The 13,590-nt window shown below is 42.1% G+C and overlaps 1 protein-coding gene across 1 annotated transcript in view; it reads left to right on the top strand.

The window, feature by feature from the left end:
* The window catches only part of impg2a (interphotoreceptor matrix proteoglycan 2a), a 32,629-nt gene extending 24,773 nt beyond the window's left edge, over window positions 1-7,856 (top strand). Inside the window, exons 22-24 of the mRNA XM_087267918.1 lie at window positions 5,642-5,843; window positions 5,973-6,052; window positions 6,128-7,856. Of these exons, the coding sequence (XP_087124044.1) occupies window positions 5,642-5,843; window positions 5,973-6,052; window positions 6,128-6,167 (322 nt within the window). The 3' untranslated portion in view covers window positions 6,168-7,856. The remainder of the gene's footprint in view (window positions 1-5,641; window positions 5,844-5,972; window positions 6,053-6,127) is intronic.
* The last annotated feature ends 5,734 nt before the right edge of the window (window positions 7,857-13,590 follow it).

Below are 13,590 nucleotides of genomic sequence, written 5' to 3'. Positions count from 1 at the left end.
TTGAGCGTGCCTGGGACGTGAATGGCGCGCAGCGATTTCAGCCGCGGGTGACTCCAGAGGAGCAGACGGCGGGCGAGCTGAGACATGCGGCGAGAGCGCATACCCCCCATGCGGTTGATATACGCCGCCGCCGCCGTACTGTCCATCCTGACCAGCACGTGTTGCCGCTCCAGCACCGGTAAAAAGCGGTGGAGAGCGAGGAACACTGCCAACAGCTCTAGGCGATTGATATGCCAATGCAGCTGGGCACCCTTCCAGAGGCCCGCAGCCGCATGCCCGCGACACACGGCCCCCCAACCCGTGTTGGAAGCGTCTGTTGAAACAACAACATGGCTGGACGCCTGTCCTAGAGGCACACCGGCCTGTAGGAACGAGGGGTCGTTCCAAGGGCTGAGGGCGCGGCGACACAGCGCAGTAACCGAGACCCGGTGTGTGCCCGCGTGCCATGCGCGTCTGGGGACCCGATCGTGAAGCCAGTGCTGAAGTGGTCTCATATGGAGCAACCCGAGCGGCGTGACGGCGGCTGCGGATGCCATATGCCCCAGGAGCCTCTGAAAGAACTTCAGTGGGACCACTAGTTTGCTGTCGAGCTCCCTCAGACAGTTCAGCAACAGGCGAGCGCGTTCCTCGGAGAGGAGCGCTACCATGGTGATCGAGTCCAGCTCCATCCCAAGAAAAGAAATCCTCTGCACGGGGGCGAGTTTGCTCTTTTCTCGGTTGACCTGAAGCCCCAGTAGGCGGAGATGCCGAAGCACCTCGTCCCTGTGCACAATCAATTGCTCCCGCGAGTGGGCTAAAATCAGCCAGTCGTCGAGATAACTGAGTATGCGAATGCCCGCGAGCCGAAGGGGCGCTAGGGCACCCTCCGCGAGTTTGGTGAAGACCCGCGGAGACAGAGAGAGCCCGAAGGGGAGGACCTTGTACTGCCACGCTCGACCCTCGAACGCAAACCGCAGAAATTGGCGGTGGCGTGGAAGAATGGAGACATGGAAATACGCGTCCTTCAGGTCTATGGCTGCAAACCAATCCCGAGGACGAACGCATTGGAGAATGCGCCTCTGCGTGAGCATTCTGAACGGCAGCTTGTGCAGACAGCGGTTCAAAACGCGCAGATCTAGGATTGGCCGTGACCCACCGCTCTTTTTGGGTACGATGAAGTATGGGCTGTAAAACCCACTCTCCATCTCGGCTGGAGGAACCGGCTCGATTGCACCCTTCGCCAGGAGGGCAGCAATCTCCTCTCGCAAGACAGGGGCGGACAGGGGGTTGACCCTGGAGAAATACACGCCCGTAAACTTGGGGGGCCGTTTCGCGAACTGAATCGCGTAACCGAGTCTGATTGTGCGTATGAGCCACCGCGAGGGGCTGGCCCACGCTAACCAGGCAGGCAGAGCCCTCGCTAATGGAGTCATCGCTACAATCGCTGACGTACCAGCGGTGGGGCAGCGCGGAGTGGGTGTGCTGATCCGGGAAGCACGAGGGTCCCGCAGAAAAGCTGGAGGAGAGCGATTCGCTCTGGCTCCGCACCCTGACTCCGGAGAGGGGGCTGGAGGGCTGAGGGAAGGGAGACCGTCCCCCCAGCGCTCGTGAGCCACTGGCGAAGCACGTAGAGTCTGCGAGCCGGAAGGCAGCGCGTCCCGGACTGGCAGAACTCGTGCAGTCACATCCGGGGAAGGGAAAAAGTGCTCTTTTACTGATGTTTTGGTGGCACTGAAAAGTACCGTTGTTATCGGGGCCCCGCCCTCCAGCGGGGAAAGAGCAAGTTTCCTCTTCTCCGGATGGCCTGTCTCAGGGACGCTTCGCGGTCCGTTTACCGGACTTAACGGCGCCCTGGGCAGGAGGGGCTGCCTGCTTTCGAGGTGAACGCCGCGCCCGCTTGGCCGGAGGCGCAGGCGGGGGCGGGGCAGCACTCGTTGGCGGGCGCCCTCGGCGAGGAACAGCGGAGGTGGATGGCTCGGCGGGCGGAGCGGGCTTACGGCCACGCCGATAGATGACATTGCCCATCGCATCCGACTGCTCTTTCACCGCCTTGAATTCCTGGGTGAATTCACCGACAGTGTCGCCGAACAGGCCAGCCTGGGATATGGGCGAGTCAAGAAAGCGAACTTTGTCAACGTCGCGCATATCGGCCAGGTTTAGCCAGAGGTGGCGTTCCTGAACCACAAGTGTGGACATCGTCCTCCCCAGCGCACACACGGCGGACTTAGTAGTCCGAAGAGCATAGTCGGTCGCGGTGCGCAGCTCATGTAATAAGCTTGGGTTGGACCCGCCCTCGTGCAGCTCGGCCAGCGCCTGCGCTTGGTAGCGCTGGTAGGTGGCCATCGCGTGCAAAGCAGAAGCAGCCTGGCCCGCAGCCTTATAAGCTCTGGCTCCGAGGGAGGCAGACAACCTACAGGCTTTGGACGGGAGGCGGGGCAAACCCCGCCACGTAGAGGCGCCGCGCGGACAAAGATTGACCGCGATAGCGCGCTCCACTGACGGGATCGCCTCATACCCCCTGGCAGCTCCGCTGTCAAGGGCGGTGAGGGCGGAGGCACTCGCAGCACGGGCAGAGAAAGGTGCCCTCCAGGACTGCGTGAGCCTACTGTGCACTTCCGGGAAGAAGGGGACGAGAGGCTTCGAAGGCTTCGCCTTCTGGTCCTCTACGTAGCACCCATCTAGTCGGTCCGGCCGCGGAGCTGGGGGATAAACCATCTCCAACCCCACGGCCGAAGCAGCCCGGGAAAGCACGGCTAACATGTCCGCTTCAGGATCCGATTTGACAGCGCTCACCTGCCCGGAGGGGGCGAGCGGGTCCGGATCTTCGTCGGACAGTGAAAGCCCACCCTCCGATGCCGCGGAGGACATCTGATCTCCGGTGTCAGCGAGTGTGAGAGCTACCATCTGGTTAGACGGATCACTCTCACCACCCGAAGCTTGGATGGAGCGCCGTGAGGAGCGAGAGGTCCGCGAGCCCGTGGGCGGCGGATTAGCTCCCGCTGAAACCCTCAGATCTGCCCGAGCGCCCGCTGCTTTTTTAGAACAGGAGGCAACTGGGGTGGCTCGCTCTCTTGCGAAAGTTAGCCGCGATCTTAGCTGTGCAACGGTCATGGCATCGCAATGACGACATGAACCGCCCGCGAGCACCGCATTAACATGCTGGACCCCCAAACATGCAATGCAGTGATCGTGTCCATCATCCGGAGACAGGAAACCCCCGCATCCAGAAACGCACAGTCGGAGCGCCATCCTGAAAAGGACGTGCTGCACGACTGTGTTGCTCTTTTAGGAAAGTTGCAACTATACGCACCGCTCTGGAGGACCGGACCCAAAGAACCGCAGGCAAGGGAGTAACCCAGCTCGACCGTCTGCCACCGCGAAGACCCACTCTGGACCGGGAGACACACTCGTTCGCTCTGAAGTGCTGATCAGCAAGAGGAACCCTCATCGACTCACTCAGAAAGGATCTGAAGCGAAAAGGATGGCGTCTGCTGGCTTCAGGTGTGCTTATATGCTGAGATGATTGCAGATGTCGCACACCTGCGCAAGCTTACGCTGCCAATTAATTTAATTCATTGGCCCGTTCAATACTCTCCAGATAAGCGGCTTCTGATACGAATCCTCCCATTCATGGCACTGAAGTTCCCCAACCGAAGGGGAACTGGTATTCTCAAGCATCTTCAGCAATCTGATCACAAGGAACCATCTTAGACGCATGGCTATTTTCACCCGGTATTAACATGCATTTAAATGTTAGGATTTCATTGAGACCCTTTGAACTTGTATTTTCATGCTTAGTATACTTAATAGGTCACTAACTGGTTAGTACTAGTAAGCAGGAAAGCAATAAAAACGATTTACATGGTAAACAATATTTTGACTGAAATCAATAGAGGTTTGAGCACAACACAAAAAAGTAAATGAATTTAGTGTTTCCCATGGTCATTGCTAGTGTATATGGTCTTTTTTTGGCTATGTGAAAGCATTCATCTGTCTGCGTACTTACTCTGCAAAAGCAATCTAGTGATTTTTGATTGTCAACCTTGTAAATTATAGTTTAAATTTATCATGGATTATTGCAGTGACGTGCGGTGAGGTTTTTAGCTGTCGAGGCACGACTCTTTCAGGGTTATGTTTACAAACCTATGGATCTAATATATTTTCCAAATAGAATTCTTTCTATACACATGGCAGGAACATACTGGGCCAAGGAAGAATGTAAAATGCGGAGCGATTCAATATGCTCCCTAAAAACTAAAAAGGAGAACACTATAGACAGCCTGTACCAAACGAGACATGCACAGCACCGCCGCAAATGCGCTCTCTCTCATTCACAAACAAATACACACACCCCCACACTCACTATTTGCACACTGTACTTACCTTTGCTTCTAAATGAAGTCTTGAAATTACTTGAATTACATTGAAATGATCGAATCTTTTGAAGCAAGCCCTTTAGCTACCGCATTGTTCGTCCATTATTTATTCACGTTTTGATTAAAAGTCCAATTGGGAAACATTTTTGAGCTGAGATATTGACGTTACATCCACAATTTTTGCAGTCAGTCAGAGAAAAACATAAAATAACAGATTTTACTGCGTAGAAGAAGAACAACCACTGATCAAGAAAAATACATGCACCCTCTTCAGTGCGGCAGAGCTGCTGCCTGCCTCACCTCATGTAATTTCAGTGCGGTTTTATGTCAGATCCTAACACTAAATAAGTGATACACATACGTGAAATACATTACCTATCATATGCAAAGTGAGGACATATAATAAACAATGTCTACAATGTATAAAAACATTTTAATAAAGCACTACATTGGTAGCATACACTGAGTGAGCAAAAGGCACACGCTCAACCTAGTGTGCAAGGGATGCAAGAGATTGTCCAATCTTACGTGAGGCACAGCGATTTTGATTATTTAAAGTATTGAAATCATTTGAATCATACAGAAATTGCATTTATAGCACAGATCAGTGGACAAATATTTATTTTATCATTAGTATACATCTCATGATGGCAGGTGAGCATGATGACAGGTGAAGCACTGCCTCCCCTGACCGCACGTCCCTGGATTCTTGCTATTATAATACTCTTTCTAATAATGACTTAATTAAGTCTTAATGTCTTAAGTAAATTCCAGTGTATGAAAGCTTTACCTCAAAAGTCTGAGCTTTCAGGAACCAATCCCCTGACACAAAATTACGCTTAAGTGTTTGACCTTAAGTAAATCAGACTTTATCTGCTGCATAGATGCTATAAAACAGAAAACAAATAAATAAAAACGCATATCAAGCATAATATTACATGCTAAACACTCTAAGCATAACATAAGTCTTGAAATGAATTATTTATTAAATATTACATTTATTTATAAATGTAGCCTTGAAGATATGGAATGTAAATAATTATTATAACTTATGGATGAGTGAGTTATATTTGCATTAAATGATCAATTCTCTCGTATATCTCTTTAATTACTGCATGTGCAACACCTAGGAAGAAGCTTACTACTTCAGTAATGCCATTATAAGATTTGCATTAATTCATCAAGAGGGCTGATCTGTGATCCTTTGACCCTCTTTAGGTCATGACTTCTTAGCCCTGCGGATGGCTGCAATCTTTTTAATGTGTGCTTACTTTTTATGTACGCAGGAGAGAGGACAGTCCACCATTTATAGACAGGGCCACTAAGTACAACCCCATGTTTGAGAGCGATTTAACAACCGGCTACAGCCATTACTATCAGCGGTATCCTGAGCCACCAGTTCACAGCAGCGCCAGTGCCGAGGCATCCACTGACTTCAGCAGCGAAGAGATACACCATATTTATGAGCACAGTGAACTTACTAAAGAGGTATGAGTGTGTGTCAAAAAAAAAAAAAGATAATGGTAGAGTAGGTTTACAATCAATTGCTTGTATAGGAGAGTTGTTAAAGAGAAAATGTTGTAAAACTGTTGTTTTTTTACTCATAATGTCCTTTAGGAGATTCAAGATCGTATTCGCATCCTTGAACTCTACGCTCGAGATCGCCAGTTTGCAGATTTTGTGCGGCAGCATCAAATGTGAGTATAAATTCTTCAAATCCAATAGATTTATCAGTTTTCACACCTCATGTCATTTTATTTTTATTTGCTCAGCTCAATGGATAATCGAGAAAGAGAAAGTTCCTCCACATAGGGCACGTGTCTGAAAGCCTGATGCATGCAAGTCACAGAAGATAACACTGTTAGTAAGTGATGTAGTGGGAATGGCATATTTTGTATCTCCAATAATGAATTGAGTGTAAGAAAAAAAAGAAGAAGAGAGAATTTTGGGACTTCTCTGCTGTAATTGTAAATAGAGTGTTTGTATTGATTTTCTTGATGTCTTCCTCTTTCAGAAAACTGCCTTGTCTTTTGGAAAATGACAGCTCTTCAGCCTCTATTTGTCTCTTAGAGACTTTGCCATTACAATTTAATTTGGCCAGCTATGGATCTTTCTTTTTTTTTTTTTATTTCGTCACCTCAGAATTATAAGGTTCTATCTGACATTTTTATCAAAATTGAGTTATTGACATATTCTTATTAAATGACAACTTATTTACATTATGGGATTTTTTTTACATTTACATTAATGTTGTTTACATTTTATGACTTTTTATTTAAAAAACAAATGTTACACACATACTGTTTGCTATGGAATGTTAAAACTTTGAAGCTCAATGTCTCAAAATCCTTCAGAACGCAGATAGAATCTTATAATTCTAAGGTGACGATTTATCTTTACTGTCAGCCCATTTTACTTTTTCTTACTATAATTGAACAAGAACATGGTGACAAACAGTATCCTTTGATTTGTTGAAATGTTTTGTTAGTGCCTTTTCATCTTATCCAGTAACTGTATCCCATCTCTCAGCCAATCGATCTTTGGTGTTCAAAACAAAAGATCATTGATGCATTAATCCTGAAAATAACTTGAATCACAAAGTCAACGTCTGTGTTACTTTCAGTACATTACACACTGTATTCTTTGGTGGTATTTTTTATCATTTAAAGGTTATAGTTTTACTAGTTCTACTGCTGGTCAGAGATTTTAAGCTGTAAAATAAGACAAAATAATTTCAAAAATAATTCTGAAAAAAAAACTACAATCAAATAAAATTAAAAGTGGCCTATAATAATGTTGTATAATATTGTTATATTTATTTAAAAAATTAATTATAGATTTGTGTCTTGAGTATTGAATAAAGAATGTTAAAGTTATGATAAAGTGTTTAATGATGCTGTATATTATTGTTTATTATTATATATTATTGTTTTAGCTGTAAACTGTATTATTGTTTTAACTGCCCTTACAGGAGTGGCTCTTGCCAAATTCCCTTTATGACAAGTCATTTCACTTGACCGCCATCTTGCAAACAGCCTCGGGCAACTATTTTCTATAAACACTTTGTGATAGTCAAATACAATTATATATTTAGAAGGAGACAGACCATGGTCTCTGACACTTTTCTTCACTTTGCTTCTGAAAGCAGTGCTAACTTAAATATTGCTTCTTAGGCTCAGATCATGAAAAAAAGCATTGAGTTATTATAAAGAGGTAAACCAGAACTTCCATTGCTACAGTAATGGCTTTGGGTTTAGCTATTTTGAACCATTTTTGTTCAATAAGTGGTTTATTACCATGTCCTTGGAATAATGTATACATTGTATGTGTATTATTAAATATTGTAAAGTTGTATCAGGAGGGGTAGTTCACCTAAAATGAAAATACTGTCATGTTTTAAATGTCATTGAATCGACAGAATTGTCATATTTGTGTGAACAATGCCTTTGAGTTGTTGTTGTTGTTTTTTTATAATTAAATAAACCTTTGTCAGGTACTGAGTCACCTCTCCAATGAAATCAACATTCATTATGGGTTGTAATGCAGTTCTGACTATATTTTAATGCGGTGAGAAGTGTGCTTGAGCGATATTGTCTTTAACTGAGCTGGACTCATGGTATTATAAGTTTCAGAGCTAATTTAAGAGTACAGAGCACACTGCAATTAGTCAAAGCAGAGATTACAGCCCAGATTACAGAGCATTACGTGCAGCCTATGCCCAAAGCATAGAGATGTAAGCATGTGTGTTTGTCTGGTCTACTATGATTACATGCAAAGGACTTAAAAATATATAGTACATAAACCAGAATGTCTTAGAGGGGGCTTAAAAAAAAGTCTCACTCCATATGTTACATCTCATTGAAAAACAAAAATTTGACTGACCTTTGACTCTGACTCTGAGTCTAGGAAAAACAAATTAGCTCAGTTGTCAAAAGTAGTTATTATCAGCTGAGGATCATCTCCTTAAATCATTACTTTTTTTTAAGATCTGGGAAACGTCATTCATGATTTTATCGCATCATGCCTGTACTACTGTAATTCACTATATGTTGTCTTAAACAATCTTACAAAAACAGGCTCATATTTCACCTGTTTCAGTGTCCCTTCACTGGCTTCCTGTTATAATTTAAAATTAAATTCAATAGTTTGCTTATTGATTTCAAAGCTTTGAATGGATGACCTTCTTATATTTTTGAGCTTATTAATTTGCCCTCAGGATACCCTATTAAGCTTTATTACAGGTCACTTGGTCACACATTTTTATTCTATCACTTTCTCAGGCTATTAATGTTCAATGTGTATCTTGTTGTTAATATTATTATTCTATTATGTTTTTTTAGAAAGTGTGTTTTTTTGTACTTTAGTCAGTCTAAAGTTGATAAATGTGCTTCATAAACTAACTTTACTACAGTCTGACACATTGTGGGTCTGGAATGACATGGGTACGCAAACAATTATAGTTTTCATTTGTATTGTTTAATAGCAATGACAAAATCTCCCAGGATACATACTTAAATTTTGATTTCATGAGAAACAAATGTAGACAATCTGGTAATGTGTAACATATGAAATTCATAATTATGCATCGTTTGTTTGCTAGTTTTTTAACCAGAGAGCCAGAGAAGGGACTACAATCAGAACCAGACTCTGTGTTAAAGTCGCAAATAAACTTTTTTTTCTCTCTCTCTACAGTGTCAGTAGTGAAAGTGAACTGATGGTCCAGTGATTTTGTCAGCATTTCAAGTGTAACCCAATAACTTGTTGCAGTTACACTTCACAATTTAACCTCTAGAGGGAGATGTTTGTGTTTTTCATTGTCAAAGTTCATCATACACTGACTACATGATCAAGTGTACAGTGTAATATTCCTATGCTTCTCTATTTATAAGGAATGCATTGCTATGAGAATGTTAGGAAACAGTATTTTCAGTAGGCTAACCACTGTAAAAATGAAGTGTGCTTAACTGTATCGAAAGTGTATTTTTTTGGTAATTAAAATCTGAACGGAATACTTAAAAAGTGCACTTGCTGATAATATAGTAAAATTAAAGGCCACAAGAGTACAAAAGTAGAGTAAACTTTAATCACACTATTTCTCAACACATTTAAGTGCAATTGTTTAGCAAAAGACTGTTATTTAAGTTCTGCTTAAACACATTTTAAATCAATATTGTCACAGTGCTTTAAAAAGTATTATTTTTATAAGTTTCCATACAGAACCATACTTCTAAAGTGCTTTATAATGAAGTTTTAAATAACATTTTTGTTAATATTACATTAAATTAATATTGGTATATAGTTTGTATTAATATAATTCATATTTGTATAACTGTTATTTGTCAGATTTTATGTGAGCCTAGTCCTTTATGAAAATTAACCATGTTTTTTTTAGTAGTAATCAATTATTTGGATTTTTAGCAAAATAATAATAATTTGTGGTCATTGTATAACTAGATGACAAATTCAAGTTTGTTGGTGGTTAATTTTATGTAAAAAAAAAAAAAAGGACTAAAAATAAAAGGGATTTAATCCTAACTCATGAGATTTTTCTGATGCATGTTCATGCAAAACATATAAAAATAGATAAAAAATAATAATATGATGTAATATAAATAAAAATAAATAAATAAATAAAAATTCAGTATCTCTGTTGTTAAGTGGAGCAGATGAGATAATCGATAACTGCCTTAACCGAAATGAGCTGGTCATAATTAAATGTTCTCTTATAATGCAAAGAATTGGCAAAAAAAAGAGAGAGAGAAAAAAGAAAGAAACTTTGAAAACAAGACAACTTTGTAGAGAACCAGTTACAATATCAAAGTTACAATGTAGGCAACAGACGTTTAAATAAAACGTCATTTACCTGAGAGAGTGCTGACTGACAGGACTGAGATCCAAAATTTCAATTGTGAGGAGGTGCTGACAGTGGGGTATATGCCGAAGCATGCTAATAGGACTTTTAATTTGCCATTAACCTGGGTTAAGCGCTTCCGGCGAATTGAATGGCAATGCAAAATCCGGTGCGTTTAAGGTCTGTTTTCTTTAAAAAATCAGCGATCTCCACTAGCTGAGTGATATCCGATTTAAAGTGGGTCTCAGATTGTACAAGAAGCACTGCATTAAATTACATTTCCCCCGCCATATCTTTATTACATGAGCATTTATTTTACCCCAGTATATTCAATGGAGCTTCTGCGTTAGCCTGCCGATTCTGACGGGCGCGTGCGAGTAAACGGCTTTTTGTCTTGTTTTACACTTAAGCAACTAAATAAATGCTAAAGTTTATTTAACTGAATGTATTTTAATGACATTACAACATCGATGCTGTATTAGGAACCGTATAAAATGAGAAAAAGTTCACAATAACAGGTCACCGGAAGTGTATCAGCATGGGAACAGCACTAGCTCGGCATATACCCTGATACATGTGAAAAACCAAAAGGCAGGAACAACAAACTCGGGCCATAATGGTCGGCAACACAATAAACAACATAGTTCGATGTGGTCGTTTGCCAAGGCGGTGGATTAATAACGTAATGCACGACCTCATCTGTCAGTACGTTGTGCAAATACTGTATCCATACCACAGATGCTATCTTTGTTTCTCACGGTCGTTTACCTTGCTTTTTTTTTAGAGTGAAGATGCAGCATTAGCCTACGTGACGGTGTCTGGATGTGTAAAGAGCAAAGATATTATTTGTTTAAATATTCATTTATTCTTTGTCGCATACATTATATCAGAGACTATAACTAGCAAAACAATATTTATGCATGTTCAATGAAATAAAAAATATAGGTAATCAGATCACAGAATCAAAAAATAATAAAAGGGGGTAACATACAATAACGTTGTAATTTACTAACATGAACGATGCATATATTTCAGTATTCGTATATTTTTGTTAACATTAGTTTATGAAAATAAAGTTGTTCATTGTTAGTTCATTTTAACGCAGTCTAATATCTAATGTTAACATAAAATTGGATGTTTATAAATCATTAGTAAATGTTAAACTATTACTGTAAATTAGAGCTGCATGATATTGGAAAAATCTGACATTGCAATATTTTGTTTTGCTATTGTATATATTGTGATTGTGAATATAATATGAGTTGAATAACTATATTTGGAAAGCTTTCTTTGATTTAGATCGACTGGGATGATTGAGTCTCTCTATGCAGTGCATCTGCATTAAGTATAATAAATTACTTGCATAAGTATGACAGAGCAAAAATAAAAGTGAAATAAACAGTGCTTTATGGTTTTCTGTGGAGTGTAACAGTACCCAAGTACAGAAATTGAACAATCAACTGTAAAATAACATAGTCATCATTGTATAAATAATTTGTAAAAATAAGGACAATGAACCTTGGAACCAGGAGGAACAATGAGGTTTTTGTCCGGGCCGGGGTACAGTGGACCAACTCTATACCCTCACCAGGGTGTATATACCCTCACTAGTACGCCCAACCAGTTCACATGTGTTTTGTGGACTTGGAGAAAGCATTAGACCGTGTCCCTCGTGGCTTTCTGTGGAGGGTGCTCGGAGAGTATGGGGTCAGAGTCACTCTGTTAAGGGCTGTCTCATCCCTGTATGAACAGAGAAGGAGTCTGGTTTGCATTGCCGGCAATAAGTCAGACTTGTTTCCAGTGCATGTTGGACTCTGACAGGGCTGCCACTTGTCACCAATTCTGTTCATAATTTTTTTGGACAGAATTTCAAGGCGCAGCCTTGGGCTGGATGGAGTCCGGTTCGGACCACAGGATTTCATCTTTGTTATTCGCAGATGATGTTGTTCTGTTGGCATCATTGAACATGGACCTTCCGCATGCACTGTTATGGTTTGCTACTGAGTGTGACGCTGCTGGGATGAGAATCAGCACCTCCAAGTCCGAAACCATGGTGCTCCACCGGAAAAAGGTGGTCTGCCATCTCCAGGTTGAAGGAAAGTCCTTAAGTTTAAGTATCTTGGAGTTTTATTCATGAGTGAAGGAAGGATGGAACGTGAGATTGACAGGCAGATTGGTGCAGCGGCAGCAGTAATGCCGTCGATGAACCAGTCCGTTGTGGTAAAAGGAGCTGAGCTTTCGATTTAACGGTCAGTCTATGTTCCTACTCTCACCTATGGTCATGAGCTTTGGGTCATGACCGAAAGGACAAGATCTCGGATATAAGTGGCTGAAATGAGTTTCCTTCGAAGGGTGGCAGAGTGCACTCTTATGGATTGGGTGATGAGCTCTGTCACCTGGAAGGAGCTTGGAGTAGAGCTGCTGCTCCTCCACATCAAGAGAAGTCAGCTAATGTGGCTCGGGCATCTGTTTCGAATGCCACCTTGACGCTAACCTAGGGAGGTGTTCCAGGCATGTTTCGCCGGAAGGAGGCCTCGGGGAAGACCCAGGACACACTGGAGGGACCCAGGACACACTGGAGGGACCAGGGAGAGGGAAGTCTGGAGTTCTCTCCTAAGATTGCTGCCCCCTTGGAAAAGTGGTAAAAATGAATGAATGAATAAATATTTAACAACATCTTTATGTTTTATTGAATAATCTAATCCTGCAATGTGACTATTACGGAAACATTGTGATATCGATGCTCAGCCCTATTGTAAAAGCCATGTTGTTTTTTCTCAGCTCATTATAGTAAATACATACCTAACAATAACTAATGAAAGCTTAACCATGGTAGTTTTACATGATATAGCCACTATAGGTCAGAAAGTAGGGTTATAGACAACTGCAAAAAATATAAATATATAAACGTTCTGCTAGGGCACATTTCAGCAATAATTGTCAGTCTTACAGTCCTAATGATTCTGTGTGCTTGAGCTTTTCTGGCATTGTTAATAATGAATCACCCTCCTGAGCAGAATTCATCAGTTCCCCCACACACATATGCTGCCAACAGCTGCATTTAGTCAGATTTTCTTCCTCTAGAAAAAAACAACAACATAAAACATGCACATAAAAATTCTCACAACATTTAACACCACCGATCACTGATGTCAAGGGCCACCAATGACCAGATTTGTTGACAGTTTTTGTCCCTTGTGTGTGTGGAGCAACAAGTACTCGTAATTTTTCCTTTTTCTCACTTGTGTTTTTGTCTGCTTGTTGATTGGTTTGTGTGTTTGTTAAATTAGTGTTTTGTATCGTGACTGAGTTTTCTTCTGCTGGACATGTGCTTGAAGTTCATTTAGTTCAGTTTGACTTTCACAGCTGCAGTGCAAAACATAC

Source organism: Danio rerio, chromosome 9, assembly GCF_052040795.2.
Source record: "Danio rerio strain M-AB ecotype USA chromosome 9, GRCz13ab, whole genome shotgun sequence".
Classification (NCBI taxonomy): Eukaryota; Metazoa; Chordata; class Actinopteri; order Cypriniformes; family Danionidae; genus Danio; species Danio rerio.
The sequence above is the reverse complement of the archived record's forward strand: the minus strand, read 5'-3'. Positions and strand labels throughout refer to the sequence as shown.